The sequence below is a fragment of the Aedes aegypti genome, chromosome 2 (assembly GCF_002204515.2).
Source record: "Aedes aegypti strain LVP_AGWG chromosome 2, AaegL5.0 Primary Assembly, whole genome shotgun sequence".
Lineage (NCBI taxonomy): Eukaryota > Metazoa > Arthropoda > Insecta > Diptera > Culicidae > Aedes > Aedes aegypti.
This window is the reverse complement of record NC_035108.1, coordinates 317,033,840-317,057,655: the sequence shown is the minus strand read 5'-3', so window position 1 is coordinate 317,057,655 and position 23,816 is coordinate 317,033,840. Positions and strand designations below refer to the sequence as shown.

General features: G+C 38.2%; 1 protein-coding gene across 3 annotated transcripts; it reads left to right on the top strand.

Annotated features, from left to right (window-relative positions):
- The first annotated feature begins 46 nt into the window (after nucleotides 1-46).
- On the top strand, nucleotides 47-23,701 carry LOC5578764. Of its 3 annotated transcripts, none has more exons than XM_021845756.1 (3): nucleotides 47-2,248; nucleotides 19,230-19,353; nucleotides 23,517-23,701. In XM_021845756.1, exons 1-2 carry the CDS (start codon nucleotides 245-247, stop codon nucleotides 19,323-19,325), a joined length of 2,100 nt encoding a protein of 699 aa, XP_021701448.1. In that variant the 5' UTR covers nucleotides 47-244; the 3' UTR covers nucleotides 19,326-19,353; nucleotides 23,517-23,701. The 3 variants fall into 3 exon arrangements, with proteins under 3 accessions (XP_021701448.1, XP_021701447.1, XP_001657134.1); XM_021845755.1 differs by having other exon boundaries at nucleotides 23,413-23,696; XM_001657084.2 differs by having other exon boundaries at nucleotides 23,350-23,696.
- Nucleotides 23,702-23,816: the final 115 nt, after the last annotated feature.

Genomic DNA, 23,816 nt, shown 5'->3' with positions numbered 1-23,816 from the left:
GAACTAGTGGCACGCTTCAATCATCTGCGTCACCTTAGTAAAATCCATTACATTGTCTCGAAAGTGCGGATTCCACTGCGGAAGATCGACGAATTCGACTGACTGACATGAACACCTCTATCTACTATCCACTGTTGAACAACAACAAACTTCACAAAGTGCAACGGAATTTTAGGAAGTTTCTCGCGTGTGTTCAAATTTTGCGTAATTTTGTGTGCCAAAGAATTCAAAACGTGCATAAAGCATGTCCAGCAAGTTGATCGGAAGCTGGTGCCTTTCGGACGGTGCTTTTTTCCCGTGCTCCATCCACAACATCGGCGACGACGGGAAAACTGTCTTGATTGTGCCAGGCGAGGGCCAATCGTTTACACTGGTCATCAAAAATTTCCGGCAGAACATTGAAACAGGTGGCGAACCTCACAAGGTGTCCCGTATTAAATCGACCGGTTACAATCTGGTGGAAACAGTCGTCACGGCAAGAAATACCGTGAGTCGCGGAAGTAGCGGTCAGTTAGTGGTGTTTAGTTCATTTCGAGAATGCAACGTGGTTGGGGGAATCGAAGGAGTTAAGGCTATAGGGACAATGGACGGTGGGTCCAAGTTGACCGTGATCCGAGTAACTGAAGATAACAAAATGCGACTGGACGTGTTTGCCGATTTGGTCGGTTGTAATATGGGTAGCATTGTCCATTCATTTGATCTAACATGGGAGAAAAATGAATTTGAAGTCACTCGTAACCGACAAGTTCATAAGGTCAAAACTGTTCAGATTGCTAAGAATAGCTCTAAACTGTTTACAAGATTTTTAAATTGCATTGATATTGCAGAAGAAACAGAAATCATTTTATTCACAATGGACAATGGACTTTACTGGCTGAAAATCTTGGAAGGGAGCTACGAAATCGTAACAGTTAGAATGTATCCGTCTATCGTTCTGGACTACAATTATGCCCATAATACCGGATGCTTTGCGGTTCTAGTGTCCAACGCTGTACTGTACATCTATTCAATTTCCGAGGACGCCGATTGTCTACTGCTTCAGGAAGATAAACGATATCTGGGCCCCATCGTGGAAGCCCACTATTTCATTACTGAGTTAAGCACTTTTATCTACTCTAATGGCTCTCATGTCATACAAATACGATACTATTATTCCGAACTCAGTAAAGCTATTCTACACGTATCCAAAGAACTACAAATTGTCGGTGTGACCGGAATTACCTATTTGGATCACGCCAAGATGGCAATATGCGTAACAGAAAACCGCCTGTTCTATTCAGTTCCAGTACATAAATTGACCGATCTAAATACCAACCAGCAAAATGATTATTTCGAACTCACCAACGAAATTTTATCGCAAGCCAATCAGATGACTTGCCTTCTAACTAATGAGGTGACCGTCGAAAAAACGATCGCACAACAAATCAACCAAGAGAAGGTGCAAATCGACGTTTTGACCCAAGCTGCTAACAGAATGTATGGAAAGCTTATCACAGCTGAATTGCTGTACCACAAACATCTTCCAAATTTGCACTATAACACCCTCCTGCTGAATGATAAAGCTTGCCTAAGCAATATGTTCGTTCAGATAGAAATTATCTTGAGCAAAGGAATCCGAGAATGTATAAACCGCCAAAGCAATTGGCTTCTGCAAGTTTGCTTAGACGACGATGCCATCCAAATCCAGCTCGAGAAAATGAATTACATTGAGGATAACACCATCCGGTTACTCGCTCCAATTGAAGAAAGTACTTTTCGTATGCATGGGTTTCCCCGAATAGAAATCAACGCAATAATCACAGTTACACATGATCAAGATAAGCTAATGCTGAAAATCCCGATACAAGTAAGGAATGAGGAGAATTTTGCCAGTCTATTCGAGGCTAGCTTACACGAACCGAAAATTGTTAACCCTAGAGCTAAACTACCGACCGAGGAAGCACGTGATCTCATTCGTCAATGCGAGCAAAAGCCAGTTTCAGAAGCAATGCTGTTGGAGTGGGATTTAAGGGGATTGATGGAATTCCCAACGATTGGCAGTCTCCTAAATCAAATCGGCATACCGATGAATAACATAATTGTTGAAAAAGCTTTCCTAAAGCTTGGCAATCAACTTTGCGAAGTAAACCAAGTCGATCCTCATGCATTCCGGTTCAACACGAAATCGCCAGGAGTGTTGTATTTGGTGAAGGTTTTGTGCAATGAAAAGCTTCGACATAAGAGCAAGACGGAGATAGAAAAATTAAAGGTAAGTGAACGACGAACCCATTGTATATGATATCCCTAATGATTGCATAAAGCCATTTTAGGCATTCGAATGATCAATGGCCAATTGGCATTAATGGCAAAAATGCCTAGAACATTTTAAGGTGAAGATGCATCGAAGCCAATCCTCGAATGTTCAAGAACACAAATCTATAGAACCAGACAACCGTTTATGCTGAAAATTTAACTCACTGGTCACCACCAACGAGTGATCAGTGAACTAAATATTCAGCACAAACGGTTGTCTGGTTCTCTAGATTTATGCTCTTAAAACTTCGAGGTTTGACGGGGCTACCCCGTTTGGCATAAAGTCATTTGGCATAAATCCATTTAGCATAAAGTCGTTTGGCATAATTGTCATTTGGCATAATGGACGTTTTGCATAAAAGAAAAAAAAATATAAATTTAAATAGTGCTACTTAAAAGATGATCTGGTGATCAAAAGAAGGGAAAATCGTCGATGAAAATGTTAGTAGTCATAACGCCATCGTAGGAAAAAAGGCAAAATAGTCAATGAAAATGTTAGTAGTTACAATGCAAACCACTAGTTTAACAACGTAAGGAGAAAGAACAGCCTATGACCAAAAGAAGGGAAAATCATATATGAGAATGTTAGCAATGGTAATGCCAAAAACATAGCAACTCAGTTTTATTTATTTATTTTCGTCAACCGACGTAGACTAGTACATTTTACATATACATATTTTTGTTTTATTTCTTAATACTAAAATTATGAAATTTATAAAAAATATTGAAAAAGAAAGTGTAGTGTAAGTAATGTTAATTTCATTTTGTTTTATTTTATGTGTTGCGATTTCTAATGGATTTGAAGTATGTTTTTAGATTTTGCCGAGACATGGTAAAGTCAATAGTTTCGCAATGTTGATTGTAAATGGCCATCATTTGATTTAGAGGCCCGTTTTTGGCATAATTTGTTCGATGATGATTTGTCAAGAATAAGTTACGATTTCTTAATTGCCTAGAAGGAGCGTAGAAATTTAATTTTGATAAGATTTCTGTAGAATCAATACGTTGCGAAACGATATCATTTACAAATGAAACTCTTGCGATTTCACGCCACTCTTTCAAAGTTTGTATGTCAATAAGCATGCAGCGTGCTTTGTAGGGTGGAAGTGGAAATGATGTCCAACCTAATTTACGAAGAGCATATAGTAGAAATTGTTTTTGTACAGATTCTAATCTTTCTTCGTGTGTCATTGAGAAAGGAGACCATACATTGCTGCAGTATTCCATGATTGATCTTACATAAGCAATATATAGAGTTTTAATTGTGTATGGGTCATGAAAGTTGTAGCAGAAGCGTTTTATGAACCCTAGCATGTTATTAGCCCTGTGAATTATTGTATTGTAGTGGTCTACGAAAGAAAGCTTAGAGTCTAAGATTACTCCTAAGTCCCTTACTCTTTCACATTTTTCCACATTTTGATTTCCTTATGAAATTGAAATTCGTGGTGTTGTTCTTTTTTTGCTAAATGATATTAGGTTGCATTTTTTTACATTCAGTTCTAATAGGCTTTTTTTGCACCATATGTAGAATTTTTCTATTTCATTGCGGAATACATTGATGTCTTCTTCATTTCTTATTTCTAGGTAGAGCTTCATGTCATCAGCATAAATTAACACTTTGAGTTTATTGAAAATGAAGGAAATGTCGTTTACATACATAATAAAAAGAAGAGGTCCCAAATGAGAGCCTTGAGGGACATCCGAAGTGACTTGAATTGGTTTTGATTTGTTTCCTTTGAATTTTATTATTTGTTGGCGGTCAGTTAAATACGATTCAAGCCATTTCAGCAGTCTTGGCTCGATTCCATTTTTTTTTAGTTTGAAAAGTAGCATTGGTATGTCTATGCGATCAAATGCCTTGCTAAGGTCCGTATAAAGAGCTTCTACGTGGTTTCCATTGTCCATTGCATTCAATGAATAGTCAACAAATTGAAGTAAATTTGTTGAGGACGAGCGACCTTTAAAGAAGCCATGTTGTGTGTCAGTAATTATATTTTTGATTTGAAGAAATAGTTTTTCGTTGACAATTGACTCGAAAAGTTTTGGAATACAAGAGATAATGGCAATACCACGATAATTACGTATGTTAGATTTTCGGCCAGATTTAAAGATAGGCACTAAAAAGGAGCTTTTCCATATTTTTGGGAAGATTCCGGATTCAAGGAATTTATTAAAAAGCCAAAACAATGGCGCTGTAAGTTCTTTTGCTAAATTTTTCATAAATATTGGTGGAATCGTGTCAGAGCCGGGACCTTTTGAAGCGTCCAAATTCATTAGAGCGTCTGAAATTTCCCGCACATGGATTTGATTTACACCAATATCTCTAGAAAGTTCCGGATAAAACGCAAAATAATTGCGATCGCGGTCTTCTTCCGAAAATGTAGTATAGATTTCTTGGAAAAAAATTGCATATAGATTGCAAATTTTATCTGAGTTGTCACCCACATTTTCATCAAGGTGCATAACGGATGGGAAATTTTCAGATTTTAGTTTTGTTTTTACGTAATTGAAGAAGTTCTTTGGACAGGACTTTATTTCAAGTTCAGTTTTTGAATTGTATTCTTTAAAAGCATCACTGATGGCAAGATTCAATTGATTGTAAATGTCCAAATATTTTGCTAGGTTTTCATCTTTCTGGTGTTTCTTATAAATTTTGTGTGCCTTTTGCTTCCGATTTTTCAGATTTTTTATGTGGTTGTTATACCATATTGGATTTTTTGTACTGAGGTTTTGCCGTATTTTTTTGGAAGGAATTTCTTGTTTTATGATTTCTAGTACAATTTCATTGAATATGTATGCAGCAGTTTCAATATTTCCTTCATTTCTGATTATTTCTTGCCAATTAACACTATTTAATCTACATTTAATTTTTTCATAGTCTGCTGATTTGTATTCAAAGGCTTCCTCGTATTCATAGTCGTTGGGTCTTGCATTCTTATGGATGAATAGGGAATATTCGATTGCTGTGTGAAACGCTTCATTTTTCCATAATGGATTCAATGACTCAGTTACACAGAAATCTTCGTAAATGTTTGTCAATAAGAAATCCAAATAACGTTTTGTCTGTTTTTAATATGATTAATTTGATTTAGTCCTAAGTTTGCGGTTTTATCGAAAATAAACTGCAATGTTTCATTGTCCCCGACGACTGGGAGTAAAATACATTCATTTTCAGAGTCCCGAATGAAATCAGCATTGCGTTGGTTAAAATCACCATAGATGTGAACTTTAACCTCTGGGGGGAGTTGTGATAAAATTTGTTCGGCACATTGTAAGAAATTTTCATACGTGCCTTTATGTGCATGGTCAGGTGGAAAATACACTGAGGCAAACAAGTGTGTTTCACCTGCTATGTGTGACTTTACCCAGACCTGTTCGAATTCTTTAAAATTTTGCGTATTAATAATTTCAGAATTAAAATCAGTTGAAAGAGCAACGAGTACTCCCCCGCCTGATTTTCTTCCGGACTCAGAAAAATTCCGGTCGCCTCTGAATACGTTGAAGCCGCTTCCAAAGACTTCTTCGCTTTTCACGCTTTCATCCCAGCTTGTTTCAGTTGCCAGAATAACCGAAAAGGATGAGCCTAAAATGTTTTTATAGATTTCCTTCATTTTTGCTGGGCTTTTCATGCGATTGAAATTCTGACAGTATATCAAGATTTCAGCCACACTCTGTTTACATCGCAAAAAAGTTTTTGAAGGCACGTCGTTTGATAAAATTATACTATGTTCTTCCGTGGAAGTGGGCGTCCTTACTTGCGAAAATTTGATGGTCCTGGTGGGGGAGAGAAGAATTTATGCGAATTCTCCCGCAATTGCTGAAGTCGGTTAGTACGCTCACTCGATAGATACCGACGATACGCCTCCAGATCCGCTGCTGCTTCAGCTGGGCCAACTCCATATTCCTGGTGTACGTCCGCAAAAATTCGTAGAAAATGATCGGGATCCGTTGGCAATCCTTCCGACGCAAGTACCATCTTGATGCTAGTTGGTGTGTTGCCATCGATGCAGACATTTGCAGACTGGTCCTTCATGTATGCCAGGTACAGCCGGACGATCTTCTTGATGTTGGGATCACGAAGTCTTGCCTTTAGGAAGCGGCCATCACCCTCCGTAGATTGCTGAGTTAGACGAACGATAGGAGGTCTCATCGGGTCTAATTCGAATTGGCTGTCCGGATTTGGCAGCTGATGTTGTTGTTGCTGCTGCTGTTGGTGATGGTCATGCTGGTTAGCATTAGCTCCATTTAGAGTGTTGTTACATGTAGGTTGAATTATTTGGTGTTGATTTGATGGTTGTTGTGGCTGCCGGTTAATGCTCGGTAATGGAGGAGGTGGCAGCTTCATTCCAAAATGCGGTATTGTGTGAATGCTGGCTCTGCTTTTCCGCCCGATAAGGGTTTATAGTTTCACCCTTTCTGAAGTTGATTTTCTTTGGGACGGATAGACCGGAAATAGGATGGTCGGTGGTAGATGGTGGACTGGAAAATTTGGCTTTGGCGATCGCCAGTAGTTCTTTGTCTAAAACCAAGCCCTGATTTCGTTCTTGTAGTTTAGGTTTAGCTCTACTGTCTACGATTTGCTCATAACTGACTCGGGAGATCTATTCTTTTCTTCGTTTTCTCCTTTGTCTGGCTTTTTCGGCAGCTTTTTCCTGAAGCTGTAGATTAGTCTGCTTTAAGTCGTATATGCAGACCAATCCTGCCTCCAACATCGTTTGTTTCCTAAGGTACGCCAACCAGATCGAGAGGTGCTAATTTTTAGTTGAGCTGCTGTATTTGAATTGGAAAACTTTGCTCGACGTTCAGCAAATAGAGCAGCGATGGCATTATTACTATTTTCCAGATGGGGTGGATTTGATTTTTTCAAATGCTGCCGCTTTCCAGGTCGATTGATAGTCTGTTGATATGACTGCTCAGACACTTGATTGTTGTCTATACTGTCTGCTAGTTCCTCCTCCAAACTCGTTTGAGGGCATTGATTTTCAGTTATTTTTGACGTAGAAATAGTTGCTGACACAAATTTTATTTCCTCGAGAATTTCCTGAAGTGAATCTGCACTATTTTTTGAAAGTGCTTGGTCATTATTCAGGATCGAAAGATTCTCGGTTTTTTTCCGTTAGCCGTAGAATGTCTTTGTGGACATTAGTCAGCCGTTTGTCCAAAAGCTCGGCGATTTTTTGCGACATCACCAAGTTGGACTCATTAATTATGGAGTGCATGCGTGAGTCACATGACTTTACGTGCTGACTGACTGTGCTTGTAATTTGACCGTTATTATTGTTTACTGTTTCTTTCAGGTCATTTAGCAACAGCTCAATGCTGTCGAAAAGTTCCGACATTGAGTAATTTTTTTTATGTCAGCGGCCACTCGTTGGTTTACATCTGTTTGGGAGCGGATTGCTTCTAGAAGTTGTTCCTGTTGGTGAAGTAGTTTCCTCACGTCGGCTTCCTTCCGTAAGATGTCCTGGCAGTCGGCACACATAGGCACCATAAATGCGGCGATAATGTGCTCCCGATGACGCTGCACTCCGATGCACGCTGCATGGTATTTTTTGCTGCAGTATTCACACCTCCAAAGAAAGCGATCGTCACTAATGCTGCACGATGTAACACCACACGGCATGGTTAAAACACACGCGCACGCGGGGTAAAGGTAAAACAGTTACTTTGATACGCTGACGCGCGGCGTGGGTTAAAAAAAAAGTTGAATTGCTATTACTGGCTAAGCACGAGAAGCGCGCAGAGCTATGTTGTCAAAAAGAGAAAATAAATATATACAATTGAAGTTCTGACTGACTGGTTTTCAATGATTATGCCAAATGTCCATTATTTTATGCCAAACGGCTTTATGCCAAATGACTTTATGCCAAATGGCGTTCCCCCACTAAAATCGACATTTATTTAAAATTTTGTTTATGTTTTTGCATGAGCGGTTATTGGAACACATAAAAATATAAAGTGATTCAATAATTGTTCACGAGGTCTTTTGTCTTCAATATAAAACATATTTTATCAAATGAAAATAATGTCAGACGACTTCATTTGAAAGCTGTTAACATTGCTAGAATATATCCGAGCGAATAATGTTGGTTTTTGACACGAAAGATCATTTATCAAATATTTTCTCAAAGTTTGCAGAGAAGTGCAGCCACATATGGGCCATCCTATTCATTTTTTTTTTCTTAAAAGATGCAATACTGAAATAAAAATAACTTCTCTGAACATCGAGCGTTCAAAATCGACGAGGACAGAGAATACACTTCTTTCCTGCCAAATTGTCGATTCGGACCATACACGGGAAAAAATTCTGTAGTAAAATTTACTATTGTAGCAGACTACGCCCATTCTTAAAATTACCATGGAATTTCAGAACAAATTACTATGTTTATGGTATATCCCACCACATTACTGGTACATTTGACAGAACTCATTTTCATCCATCTGTTTTCGACTACAGACATGGTAGAATCAAGCGCATTCATGGTCTGCTGAAAATTGCCGGTGCGAGCGCTTAAGTTAACCCAGGGTGGGTGTACGGCTGTCAACTACAAACAAAGCTCGCCTAACAATCATCTCTCGGGCGGGCCATCCCAAACAGCATCATATATCACGCGGGCCGACCCAAACAGCACAGGTCGAAACGCGGGTCATGCCAGACAGCAAATCCTGATGCAATTGAACACTCAAACAGCGGGATGCCTAGCAGCGTTGTGAGCCTAACGAATACACCCACAAAACATGAACGGTAGGCGAACCTCGTTGCGTATACCCCCCCTGAGTTAACCCTCTAAAATGGTAGTTTTTACCGCACCATTTTTTGCGTGTAGGCCTTTTCATCTGACAGATCCGTCTATGCATTTGTTTACTTCGGTGGAGGACCGGTGCTAACATGGGCCTGTCATTTTCATAGAAGAAATGTCAAAGTGCTTCCCGATCAGCTGATTTGAGACGTCATGTGAATAGGCCTATTGTGCAATGTCCATATCATCCGCGAAACAAACAAATTGACTGGATCTGGTTAATATCGTACCCCGGTTGTTAAGCCCGGCTCTCCGCATGACAACTTCTAGCGGAATATTGTACATCAGGTACGAAAGTCCATCACCTTGTCGTAGTCCCCAGCGGGATTCAAACGAACTGGAATGTTCGCCTGAAACCTTCACACAATTTTGCACACCTTCCATCGTTGCTTTCATCAGTCTCGTGAGCTTCCTGGGAAAGCTGTTCTCGTCCATGATTTTTCCAGTGGCGATTCCCTAACCTCAAATCTACCTGTTCCACGAATAGAAATTCTTGATTTTATGCAACCAATTTGTATCTATCAAATAAAGATTTGCTAGAAAGGAAGATTCCAATCATTTACTATTTGCTTTATGATCTCAATTTTTCGAAAGAGACATTTTAGATGCGTAGAACAGGTAAAAAGTGAGTTTACGAGTCGCCTCTGGATTTTTATAGCGCTACGCAGTCGATGCTATCGTATGCCGCTTTGAAATCGATGAAAAAGTGATACGTTGGTACCTGGTATTCACGACATTTTTGGAGGATTTGCTGTACAGTAAAGATCTGGTCCGTTGTCGATCGGCCGTCAACGAAGTCAGCTTGATAACTTCCCACGAACTCGTTTACTAGAGGTGATAGACGACGGAAAATGATCTGGGATAATACTTTCTAGGCCGCATTTAGAATGATGATCGCTTGAAAGTACTCACAATCTGACGTGTCACCCTTCTTGTGAATGGGGTATGTTACCCCTTCCTTTCACTTATCCGGTAGCTGTTCTGTTTTCCAGATTGTGCCTATCAGCCGGTGCAGAGAAATGGCCAGCCTCTCCAGGACCATCTTTATGAGTTCAGCTCAGATACCATCCTTACCAGCAGCTTTATTGCTCTTGAGCTGGTGAATGGCATCCTTAACCTCCCTTAAAGTGGGGCTGGTTGGTTTCCATCGTCCGCAGTACTGACGAAGGCATTTCCTCCGTTGTCTCGACCTTCATTGCCTTGGCGCTGAGACCATTCAGGTGTTCGTCGAAGTGCTGCTTCTACCTTTCGATCACCTCACGCTCGTCTGCCAAGATGCTACCATCCTTATCCCTGCACATCTCGGCTCGGGATACGAAGCCGTTGCGGGATGCGTTGAACTTCTGATGGAACTTTCGTGTTTCTTGAAACCGGCACAGCTGTTCCATCTCCTCGCACTCCGTCTCCTCAGGCGGCGTTTTTTTCTCCCGAAATAGGCGGGTCTGCTGTTACCGTTTCCATCTACAACGGTCCACGTTCTGCCGGTTCCACTGCTGCAGCATCACTTTCAGAATCTGCCTACATGTCTCGCCGAATCAATCGTTCCGTCGACTTCGTCCCACGTACCCGACGTTGCTCTCAGCTGCATTGTTGATGGCTGCTTTGACTGTTCTCCAGCAGTCCTCAATCCAACTCACCATCTTTCGGTAATGCAGCCTCGAGGTGCTGCGCGTATGCAGTTGCGACATCAGGTTACTTAAGTCGCTCTAGATCAGTGCTTCCCAAACATTTTCAACTTTCACCACCTTGAGGCCAATATTTATCTGGAATCGCCCCCCTGATATGTGATTCAAATATTTTAATTAGGCAGTGTACGCCAAAAAATGTCCTCGACCCACATATACATTGAATCGATTCAACAATAACTATTATGTACATTTAAAAATAGTTTCTTAAATATCGATAACCCACAGTCACTACGAATGATTTATGCGACTGAAATTTATAATATACTGCTTCGCGTTAGAAAATGGGTTAACCAACGTGCGAAGTTTGATTTTTGACCAACTTCGCCACGTCGCAACTCGATTCTCAATAGTGCGCATAATGCACACGGCGGAGGGCATAGATGCGCACTATAGCGAAGTGACTCGCGACGCGATGAAGTTGGTCAAAAATCGAACTTCGCACGTTGGTTCACCCATTTTTAGTCGCGAAGCAGTATATCAAATTTAACAATATCTTGTGTGCATTACAGGCACAAAAGATATCAGTCGATAAACATTCGGTAAAATTTCAACTTATCAAATGTAATGTATGTTTAGGTGGTTTATGACGTAGTTGGGGCGGAGTTCTCCAAAACTGAATCAGATGCAATATTTTACATGGATATGTCATATTTGGGTGTACTGCATTGATTCTGTTTCAATGCAGTTTATTAAAAGGGTATTTTTTCTAACGCCAAGAAAACTCGTTTTTTTTTGACGTTCTGAAAGTTTAAATCCGACACATCTCTGATTTTTTTTCCAAATCTATTTTTAAAAACTGTGTATTTCGTCCTTTGCTCCGTCAAAACCCGATTTTCGTACGCTAAATTTTTCAAAATTTATGTCTTTAATGCTTTTTACCATAATAACCGACGAGAAAGAGTGCAACCGAAACATTAAAATGTGTACTGTAGACATGTTTTGTGAAAAGCTGGCATCTGCAAAATCTTGTGAAAATCTCAAATGATGTCCATTCTTAAAACTCACATGATATCAACAAACCTGAATAGGGTAATTTGCCCATTATTGCGGTATTCCCTATTATTGCGGTATTAGAATTAAACACTCATTATTAATCGAAAACTCTATTTTCTATGGATATTATTGATGATGATGAAAGCTTATAGTATTTCCAAGCTGTGCCAGATATATGCTTTGAAAATTAAACGATTTTGATCATAAACATTTTGGTTTGACAATCATCAAGTGTTGTCTAACATAATTTGAAAATGACCATGATTAGAGATATAACGGTCTAAGTTATATAAATAGTCCTGGAAATAGTTAAGTTTGGAATTGATTAACTTGTGTGTCCTCCAAAGATTATGGTAGGGTAGAAGCACCGGTTTGTATTGTAGCTATAGTGGATTATACACCGTTTTACATAGTCAATCAGCATGAAACCTTTTGTTTTCAGTAGATAACATTCACATGATAGAGAAACGTTCATTTATTCATCCGAATTGATACAAAACATAAGAAAAACAATTCATTTTCCTTATAATTTTAACTCCCATGCACCTAACTTGGCCAGGGTACTCCAAATTTGGCAGCTATTATAAAAATCATGGCTAATTTAAGAATCGAAATAAAATCTCTGGCCGAAACTGGTTCTGGTGGCATATAGGCCAACGACCAACGAGATTTGCAAAGCGAAAAAACGGTTTTAGCTCAGATCTGATATGTTACATACATAATATAGATTGAAAGCTTGCATTTGTCATATTTGTACAGGGTGTCTACTACCTGCAAAACCCTGGAAAACCTGAAATTCTCAGGGAATTTTATCCAACCTGGAAAAAACCTGGAATTCTCAGGGAATTTTGGCCACACTCAGGGAAATAATTTAGAAACAGTAATTCATGGCTGAATATGTTCACCATTAACTATTTCGAAACTATTTTTGCACACTTTATTTAATATAAAAAACCTCGGCTGCGCCGCTTCAAAATGCAACTTGAACGATTCAGTTCATTAATAAACTTGGACGTTTTCCGTGAAATGCTTTCAAATAATTCACCATATATTTGTCATAAAGTACTAAAATCATCGATTATTCGTAGTTCCGAAAAAAATTCTGTTTGTTGCAGGTTATGAATATGCATGATTAAAGATTTCAAAGATAGCAGTAATATTATACAGCTCAACAAATGTTATCTTTGTTGCGTGTCTCAAAGATCAAATCATGTGACTAGTAAATTAGGGGTTGGTGAATTTCAAGATGATTTCGAAACTGTTTCAGCACATTACAATGTTGAGCTACGGATCCTTAAAGTAGTATAGAATGCTGTTTTTAATGTTGAAAGTTTAACTATGATTGGTAAATAGTGATCTAACCCATCAATAATCATCAGAATAGGATTATGTTTGATTCAATTTTGAATGCACGAATAAAACGATTTTTTTTAACATGCTACCATCGTCACACAAAATTATTCGTTCCTTTTTAATATGGCAAGATACCATACTTTTCTAATATATCAACAAATAACTTATGAGCTTTGAAAGTATTATGAAATTCGCAGAAAAATATTCTCTTACACATTAATTTGAATTCTGTGGTAAACTTAGCAAATAAATCTTCATATAAGCCGGTTCTTGCATGTAAGTTGACTGTAGTCGTTAAACAATGCATTTCAACACGTAATATCTCAAAAACTAGAAAATATTTTTGAAAACAGTCATGGTTTCAGTAACTCTAATTTAAGTAAATAGCAGTTTTTTGATGCTTGAAACAAAAAAAAAAAGTTCCGCAGTGTAATTGTAATGATTAATTCACGTACACACTAGTAAAATGAATACTTTTTAATATAACTTCTGAATAGACCTTTTTCGTCAGATCTCAGCCCGATCTCAGAATATATTTAAAGCGTTCCTGTTACGAACAATCTGAAAATCTAATGAAATACAAAATAAAACATTTTATGTCCTTTGCAGAGTTGGTAAACCTCTCTTTTAAGATAATTGGTATCTATTTCAATGCAAGTCTTGAAAAAGTTTCTATTTTTGAAGGAAGATCTCTAAAGTCTCTGTTTTGAACATAATGGCCTCTAAAGTCGCTATATTCATTATATTGCTTGCAGTTAACCCTGATGCAAAATTATACACAGTAACATTCAGAGACTATACTGCGACTATTCAACAGGCGCATCTAGATTTTGTTCTAAGATCCCTCGAGGAAAAGCTTCAAGAAATATCCCAGTAATTCCAAGAGATTTGATCTGGAATACTTTCAAAGATGTTCTCTAGATTTTTTTTGTAGAGTTCTCTAGTACTTATCCCAAAAATTCATCCATCGAATTTTCAAAGGATGCTTAGAGGAATTTCTCCAGATTGTGCTCCCGTAATTTCTTAATTTATTTCCTTGATTTATTTTTTCGAAAACTATATCAAACTATACACTAATTCTTCAATCGATTCCTCTAGTTATTGCTCTAAAGAATTTTCCAAAGATTCTTATACAGAAATTTCTTCAAGGAAGAAATTGTTTTGAAGAAATTCGCTTAGCTATTTTCCCAAGGAACCCCACAAGAAATCCTACGCTTTTTCATGTAAATTCCTTTAGAGTTCATCCATGGTTACTTCCTGGAATCGTTCCAACAGTTTCTCGAGGTCATTCGAGGAAATCTATTAGGAAAGAAGGATTTCTCAATAAACTCGATCGTCGATTCATCATAATGCTTCTTGGAGTTTCTTCAGCATTTCATCCAAACGTTTTCCAATGAATTTCTCGAATAAAATATCCTTGGAATCTTCTAAAGTTTATTCAAGGTTCCACACCAGCTAACACTACTGCAATTTTTCCACTAATTACTCCGATCATTCTCATACAAACTTCTTTGAGAACTCCTTCCGATGGTATTCAAGGAATTAGAACCCTGAAAATCCTACGGGATAAACTTCGATTGATTTTTGTTTTCAATATCTTAATCAATTGATTTCCTCAAGTGCCCAGGAGTTCTTTCAGGGATCTTTGTTCATCAAGAGTTATGTACTTTAAACCATACACAAACTTCATCGGAGTTTACTTGAGGTTTTCTTCTAAAATATTACTCTTCCAGGTTTTTATCAAAGATTTATTTAATAAAAAATGGCTGAAAAAAATATTCGAAGACTTACTTGGGAAATATCTCAAAGAATTACTGGAGTAATTTCTTAAGAAATCTTAGAAGGAATCTAGGGTACATTCAGAAAGTATCCACAGAGAAATTTCAACTTGAATATTCTGAAAAACAATGTTGTAGGAGATTCTAAGAAAGACCCAGTAGTGCTTTCTGGAGAAGATACTGTTTTTTAGATGTTCTAAACGGGTATTTTTGAGAGTGCCCAAAAGGAAGCGATGGAAGAATCTTTGGAGGAATTCCTAATGAAATCTCTGAAGTGTTTTTTATGGTTCTCCTTCGAAAAATCCATATTGTATTCTTGAAGTTTCTAAATAGAAATTGTATAGGGAATCCCTTGGAAAATAATGACTAAAGAACTAATGAAATCTTTGTTTTTTGTTAAAGTGTTTTGAAGCCATTTAAGACCTACTGTTAGAAATGAGTTCAAATTCATTTAAAATTTATAATTCGATAATCATCAGTATTTAAAAGTTTTTTCTTGAGCCTGGAATTTTTTGCTAAGACCTGGAAAAAAATCTGGAAATATCAGGGAATTTCATTTCAGTAAACGAGTAGACACTCTGTTGTAGTATAAATAGGGCTTCCCATTTTATTTTTAGTGATATTTTCCCTTTGGCTGGCCAAAACCGGTGCTCTTACGGTAAAAGTCTTACCCTAATTATTTTCAAATGATCCCGTGTTAGCTATTTCGCCCCCTTTATGGATTTTTCGCCCCCAAATTCTGTTTTACGAATTTTCGCCCCCTTGAGCCTGAGCATCGCCCCTTACTTTACTTTTGCTGGCTCTACGTCCTTCAAGACATGACCTGCGCCACAATGTTACGCCAACTAACTCGGTCCATGGCTGCTAACCTCCAATTTATCGATCGCCCCACACTTCCAAGATCTTGCTCCACTTGGTCAAACCACCTAGCTCGTTGCAATGCACCGTAGAGTTTCGCAAGCTCGTGGTTCATTCTTCTCCTCCATACGCCGTTCTTACATACTCCGCCGAAGATCGTCCTAAGCACACGTCGTTCAAAAACTCCTAGCGCTTGCAGGTCCTCTTGGAGCATTGTCCACGTCTCATGTCTTGTACATGGTACACTTAGTACGGAAGTGAAGTTTACCAGACCGCAAGGTCTTGTGGAGTCCGTAGAAAGCTCGACTTCCGGCAATGATACGTCTTCGAATTTCTCTGCTGCAGTTGTTACCCGACGTTATCAATGATCCGAGGTAGACAAATTCGTCCACCACTTCGAACTCATCCCCGTTGATTATCACGCGTCTGTCAATGCGAACTCTATCGCGCTCGGTTCCTCCAGCCAGCAGATATTTCGTCTTCGATGTATTTATCTTCAATCCAACCCGAACTGCTTCACGTTTCAGCCTGCACTGAGAAAAATCTACACGTCAAGATCGTGTGTTTTACTTATAGATTTGCGCAATGAGGAAAACCACATGATTTGAGTGTGGTAGCCATATGGATTTCATCATTGATTTCACGGTATAATAACATGTGTATCAACATTAGGTTGTCATGTGAAACAAACATGAATTTCCAAATATTAAATCATGAAAACCAACTGATTTGCTTATTGAATTCGAAATGTAGTAGCTTTAGATAGTCATGTGTGGTAGAACATAAATGTCAAGGGACTGAAAGAAGAAATTTGGTAGAAAAACTTTTGCTCCCCAAAATATGGATCCGAGGCTCCTCTGCTTGTCGCAAGCTCTCTTGATTTTTTTTCAAACCCGTGAGCCAGCAACAAGCGGGGCGCCGCAAATCCATAATTTGGGAAGCCAGGGATAAGCATATTCCATTTTTTCGAAACTGAAAGCCAGGAAAATCTGTTAGTGGAATCCGATTTTTCTACTAAACTATACATTATAATCAATGTTTTCTTATAGAAAGGTAGAACTCTCGTATATCGGTCAACTTCACTAATAAAAGAAAAATCGAATTCACAAATTTTCATCTAACACTTTCAGCTTCAAAATTTGCTTCTTCTCTTTGGAAGCATGATGATGACTGTCGTTCGACACGAGGTCCAACCGCAATTCAGTTCACTATGCATCCCATGGGTTGATCACAAACAATTTAGAAGCTTTGAACATGGAAATCGAAAGCATAGCTCATGGATTTCATCATAACAATCTCATTGCGCAAATCAATGAATCGACCAACTTGAACATGATGATTATGACATAAAATAACCATAAGCAAAACACACTGAATCCGTGTTGGAGTGATGATCTATGCGTCCATAGGTTGACACACACGAATCTGAAGAGAAAGCTTCGGGAACTTATGTGGAAAAAATATGGAATCCCTGTTGTCGGTTGATGAATCAATCCATGAAGCAAAAAACAGGAATTTAATGTGTAGCACACACGAAGTTTGCAAGAAAATCATAGCAAATCGATATGGACGTTCATGAATCGATCCATAATTTTAAACACACAGATCGAGCGTGTGGATTTTTATCAGTGTGGTATATTATGGATCCGACAGAAATAAGGACAAACATTTTTTTTAAATATATTTTTTCTCAATCTCCAAGCGTCGCGACTAATATTTGAATAGTGCGCTATGTTCATAAACATCGTAAGAATGCAGCGCCGCACATGTCATTATGACAGATATGTCGGAAACGAGTCACACGTCGCGTGTCCCACACGCGCGTTCCGGTTTGGTGGACGCGCGACAATACTGTTCAGAAACCACATGGAACGTTCTTCTGACAATGTCCACGTCGTCAGCAAAACAGATGAACTGGCTGGATTTATTGCAGATCGTGCCCCGCATGTTGAAGCCCGCCCGTTTTATAACTCCTTCTAGCGGAATATTGAACAGGAGTCAGGAAAGGTCATCGCCTTGTCGAAGTCCTTTGCGTGTTTCAAACGGGTTCGATAATGCACCAGATATCTTCACACCAGATAGCCGTAGCGGTAAACGCGCAGCTATTCAGCATGACCATGCTGAGGGTCGTTGGTTCGAATCCCGCTGGTCGAGGATCTTTTCGTAAAGGAAATTTTCTCAATTTCCAGGGCATAGAGTATCTTTGTACCCAGCCACACGAAGTGGCAGTGACACCACACGAAAAGTGGTGCGTAGGGACTTAATATTCGCGACACTTTTGGAGGATCTGTCGCAACATAAAGATTTGGTCTGTCGTCGATCGCCCGTTCACAAAACCGGCTTGATAACTTCCCACAAATCTGCTTGCCAGTGGCGATAGACGGCGGAAGATGATCTGGGAAAGCACTTTATAGGCTGCGTTAAGAATGGTGATCGCTCGATAGTTCTCACATTCTAACTTGTCACCCTTTTTGTATATTGGGTATATTATTCCCTCCTTCCACTCCTCCGGTAGCTGTTCTGTATCCCAAATCCTGGCTATCAATCGGTGCAGACCAGTTAATCAAATTGTCATCAAAGCAGACGAAAAACAAACAACAAATCAAGCTCGCTCACAACCGTGTGTCCCAACTTTTGCGGCCCTTCCAACACGCCTCCTGCAACGCTACGATCCGAATCCGTGGTCATTCAGCACATCGACGAATTTATTATAAAAAAACATAGTTTCTTTAGTTCTAAACTAATTCCGAACACGCTCTTTCCTTTTTTGATGGACGTTATAGAATGGTAAATCATAAAATGGTGGAATATAATTGAAAATTTTAAAGCTCTGCTTTCAGCAGGGTAGTAGGAAGAATACCAACATATAATTTATTCTAGAAAATGAGGATGTTCTTTTACGAAAAGTAATGTCTAACTTTGATCCACTTTTTTATTGATTTCTGACAAAACTATTTAGTTTTTCAATCAAAAGAATTTTGTTGAATCGTAAATTTCCTTGACATCGTCGAATAGAAGTTTGACGATGTGCAGAAAACCACTGTATAAAATGAACAATCCTTACATCTGAGATCTAACTATGTTACATGCAACATATCTACAACGCTACTAACTACAAATTACGTTTATTAAAATATAGGGTAAAGAACTTTTTGGCAACGAGTGAAGAACTAGCCGGATGAGTTAAAATTCACACAAATAAAGTCAAAAAAAAAAACTTTTTAGCAACAACCATGATTCTATTTGGCATTTTGTTTTTTTTTTTTTAATTAATACGACACATTGTGGCCATTGTGGCCAAATATGAATAATTCATTCTTTTAAATAACCTTTTCATCTTTTAAATAACCCCCTCCCCCTTCCCCCTGTCGAAATGAATCAAATGGGTTGTGCATAGGATCCGGCTTCCTATCATCACCAGGACTAACATTCTAATAATTAATGTTTGATTTATTCTATCTTTCCAGGCCATCCGGCTTCAACTGTTGCAATGTGAAAGCGATTTCCAATCTATTGCATCCTTTTACCGGCAAATCAGGACATCCTTCGACACCTGGCGATAATGCAACACCGGCTACACCATTCAACACCGTAAGACTAGGCATACATTTCAAATATATGGGTTTTTCGGATGCATCAGCCAGCAAACCCAGACAGTCGGCATAGAATGGTTTTGTCCCATTTTTTCCGAAATGAGAACGACTAAAGGTAAAAGAAACTGCACCGAAAACAATTTTAGTTTTCCTCATTTCGCTCCTGACAGCTGGGTTAAGCGTAACGTTGACAGACGCATAAACCTCAACGCGGTGCTCCCCAGACCGTTATCATCAGAAAAATATCTCCATCAAATCTGTGCTCACCTATTGTTGTTTATGGCTATGTTGCATGCCTGGGCAAAATGGTATAGTATTTATGGTACAAGTTCGCAAATTCGAAAAAAACACAGATGTTTTAAACGTTTTCATTTCCAGTGATTATCAGAAGAAATATAGCATCAACACTTGGTTGTAGACTTTCTTTGTAACTTCTAGTGAGTTTTAGATAAGGAAATCAACACAATTCTGAGTTATGCCTTTTTCGCGTCGTAACATTGAAAAGCATATATGTGAAATGGATTAATGAGGCATCCTAATACCGTTAATCATGTTTAAATATTGCCAATAACAAATCGTAATTATATGTTATATTTTTTTTTCATAATTACCCGATTTAGGGTCAAGCGCTATTTAGTATTACGGAGCCAATTTTATCATGTACCTAACTAAATCAGTTTTAGTAACACATTATTTTGAATTATTTGATGAATCCATTTACCTAATATTTTTCACAAGCAAGCTTATCGACTATGAACTTCGATATCAGTTAATACTATCAGAAATAGAGTGTTCAAGATTATACATATCGGGGAAACGTGTTAGTTTCTTCAGTACGCTTTATTTCGTTTGCCTTCACTGGTGATAGTGGCTGGTGTGTTTTAACATGACTGGCACAATTTGCGATTATGAACACGACAAACTTCTTCAACTTTAGATTTTAACGGAATCCTAACGACAATAAGAATACATCCCAGGATTCTCACTAAATCAGGGACTTCTTTCTAAGAAAACCCTGAGCAGGATTTCCAAATAATACTAAATGAAATTCTGACATAACCCTATGAGAATTTCTGACAGGACGACATACTGGCAGGGTTCAGGGCAGAATTTTCAAAATAATCATAAACATATTTCTAACAGAGACTTCGGCAAGATTCTCGGAACGCAAATGTCTATTTTCAATCTCCGCAAAATCAATTTTTGTCGCTTTTATTTGAATCTATCGAAAATTTGGAATTGTTGTAATAAAAAATGTCCCACCACATAATATCGTATCTGAGATTGGGTCTGCGATTCGAAAAGGTTGGGCAGATCTAATTTAAACTGTTCAGTTCATCAAAATGAGACTGGATCAAAAAGATCAAACTCAGGAAAAAATGAGTTAGCAACAAAAGGCCGGATGCATCACACAATCGTAAGCTAAAGTTTTGCAAAAAAATCTCTGAAGCAAAGTAATGTTAAAAAATGTTAATTGCGAGTGCTCGTTTTATTTAAAGTTCCTAGTTGACCTAGGTCCAAATTCGTTGGGGTACCTAGGGTATTACGAAATGGAAATAATGTGAAAACTCAAGAAACCTTATCAATAACTTTATAAAATTAGCGATACATTGTTCTGTTTGGCAGAAGATATAAACTGTTTGGAGTTTAGAGAATAGTGTATTCAAATACGACAAATGGTGAATGTTCAAAGTGTTACATTGATTTTCAAAGTTTTCGACCAGTTTTCTTGCATTTCCCCCATTGTTCTTATTATGAAATGGCCTAGGTACCCAAACAAATTTGGACCTAAGTCGAAAATAACCACCGAATTCGTGCATGAATGAATGTTAAATATAACTCATTTGTAATTTTTCCGGAAAATTTAATCAAAATCGATCGAACGATTACGCAGTTACAGATTTCTGAAACTTCGATGTCGACACCCAGTACTCCGGTCCGCGGTTTCATTCTGTGCGGCCTGCGAAGCGTTTGAAAATTATTCTCATACTTGTTCCGTTGACTATTCTGCCACCTTGAAGTTAGAATTTTAGTTTTCAATTTAATTTCAAGCTTATATTACAGCTCGGTATTTTTCTCGGATCTTCCTAAATGTTTGATTTATAAATTTTTTAAACTTCTGTTTCAAATTAAAACAAAATCTAGATGTTTTGCATCTATATTTTAATCACTGTCAGTTTGAGTTTTCAATAACGGGTAAAATTGTTATACACATTAAACTGATTTGGAAAGATCAATTTGAGATTCATTATGAAAAAACAAACAGGTTGCAACAACATTTTTTCTACCATGCCCAAAAAGCTCATTCAACCGCCCTTCTTGCCAATGCATGTATAGAGCCTTTATTGAACTGAGAAGTTCTAAATCTGTTAGTGAGTACATACTTGACTTCCTTCAATATTGTATAAATAATGCCTTAACAAAAGCCATACCCATGGGCTTCGATTCCCACAAAATTCTGGAAATAAAGCTTACCAACTCTTCTTCTTCTTTCTGGCTTTACGTCCCAACTGGGACAAAGCCTGCTTCTCAGATTAGTGTTCTTAAGAGCACTTCCACAGTTATTAACTGAGAGCTTTCTTTGCCGATTGACCATTTTTGCATGTATATATTGTGTGGCAGGTACGAAGATACTCTATGCCCTGGGAATCGAGAAAATTTCCATTACGAAAAGATCCTCGACCAGTGGGATTCGAACCCACGACCCTCAGCATGGTCATGTTGAATAGCAGCGCGTTTACCGCTACGGCTATCTGGGCCCCAGCTTACCAACTCCTGGGAATGATTTTCACAGTTTTTGGCATTAAAAAAATAGACATGCTGCTTATCACAAAATTTTGGACAGTATTTTCAAAGAATTCTGGACACTCTTTTCATGGATACATTGACTTGCAGCCAGGAACTCAATACATCATTTCTAAATAATCCTAGACACAATTCTTGTAAAATCCTGAATTCTCGATTAATTCTGATTTTCGCATACGCTTGATCAGTATTTTCACACATTCATGAATGTCAATATGCAGGATTTCGAATAATACTTGGTAATATTCTGGCTGAATTCTGAGTATGATTTTTATAAAACCCTGGGCATGATACTTGTAGTGTCCAAAAAAAACGGGCTAGATTGCTCAAAATATCCATAGTAAGATTATTTCATGATTTCGAAAGAAACTGTCAGTCATTTTGTATTTCGATTTCTCCAAAAGAAATTTTTCTTTAAGTTGGGCAGGCCTGATCTAAGCTTTGCAAATTTTGACTTGTTCATTTTCATTATTATGCGCCACTTTGCTCTGTCTGCAATCTTCGGTTAGGAATATTCCATGTTTTGGAAAATGTGAGATTTCTTAAAATTTCATTTGACAATACACAATTATTGAACATCACACGAATAGTTGACGATGAAAAAATACATTACTATTACTTCCTTAACTGCTATTTGTGAACAAATACTTGATATGCTAATGATCCGCCCAGCCTCCTGACACCGCCCATACTACCCCATTGGAAAATAACGAGCAAACATCTTTGGTTCCCAATGCGAAGTGGTTCCCACTGACAACTCAATGTTTGTAAACAAATAGTCGTTTAAGGACTAACAATCGAGGAAGGCGAAATTTGTTTTGCCGAAAAATTTCTTTTCTCTCCACAACAGTTATATTAGCACAAACAAACGGTTGCAAACTATTCGTTTGCCATACAGCATGGTAATTTTAGTTAGTGTGGCTAGCGCGGAACACATTTGAATATCGGAGAAAAATTTCCCTTATATGATTACGCCAATGCACGTTGTTATTCTTGAGTTTGATGCCGACCTCAAAAACATGGTTGCCTAGCACCGGGTTGGATCCGCCTAGCTCTACCATAAAAAGGCGTAACTTACAAACCGGCCCTACATTTTTTTTATTTGTCCTGTTATGCAGCGTATTCATAGAAACTGACTTTTGAACATCGATTTGATGGAGATTTTCCCCGATAATAACAGTCTGGGAAGCACCGTGCTCGATGTTTCCTCCCACCACCCACCACACCACATGCACCGTAAAAACCGAATCAGGGGAGAAAGTGAAACAGCAAAACGGAGAAGCATTGACAGCATAACAACATAAGGCGCATACATATTCTAAAGCATCATCATCGTCGTACACTATCTATACATAGGAGATAGAAGCTTCTGCGTCTGCTATCATCGGTTCGTACATTTCACAAAACGAGTATTGTTGTGTCCTGTCAGTTTATATGTATCATAAACGCCACTGAGATAGGGCGTAAACCCGATCGTATAATAGCAATTTATGATTGGAGAGTTTTATACCTAATCCAGTCAAAGTGGATTTAATTGCCAAGAAAATCAAGTGAAATTCGCTAGTGATAGTGAAAAGAAGAATATGAAATACTCTAAAATCGTAACATATTAAAAGAAAATAGCAGATCAAGTGTACAATTCAACAGTGTTCTTCA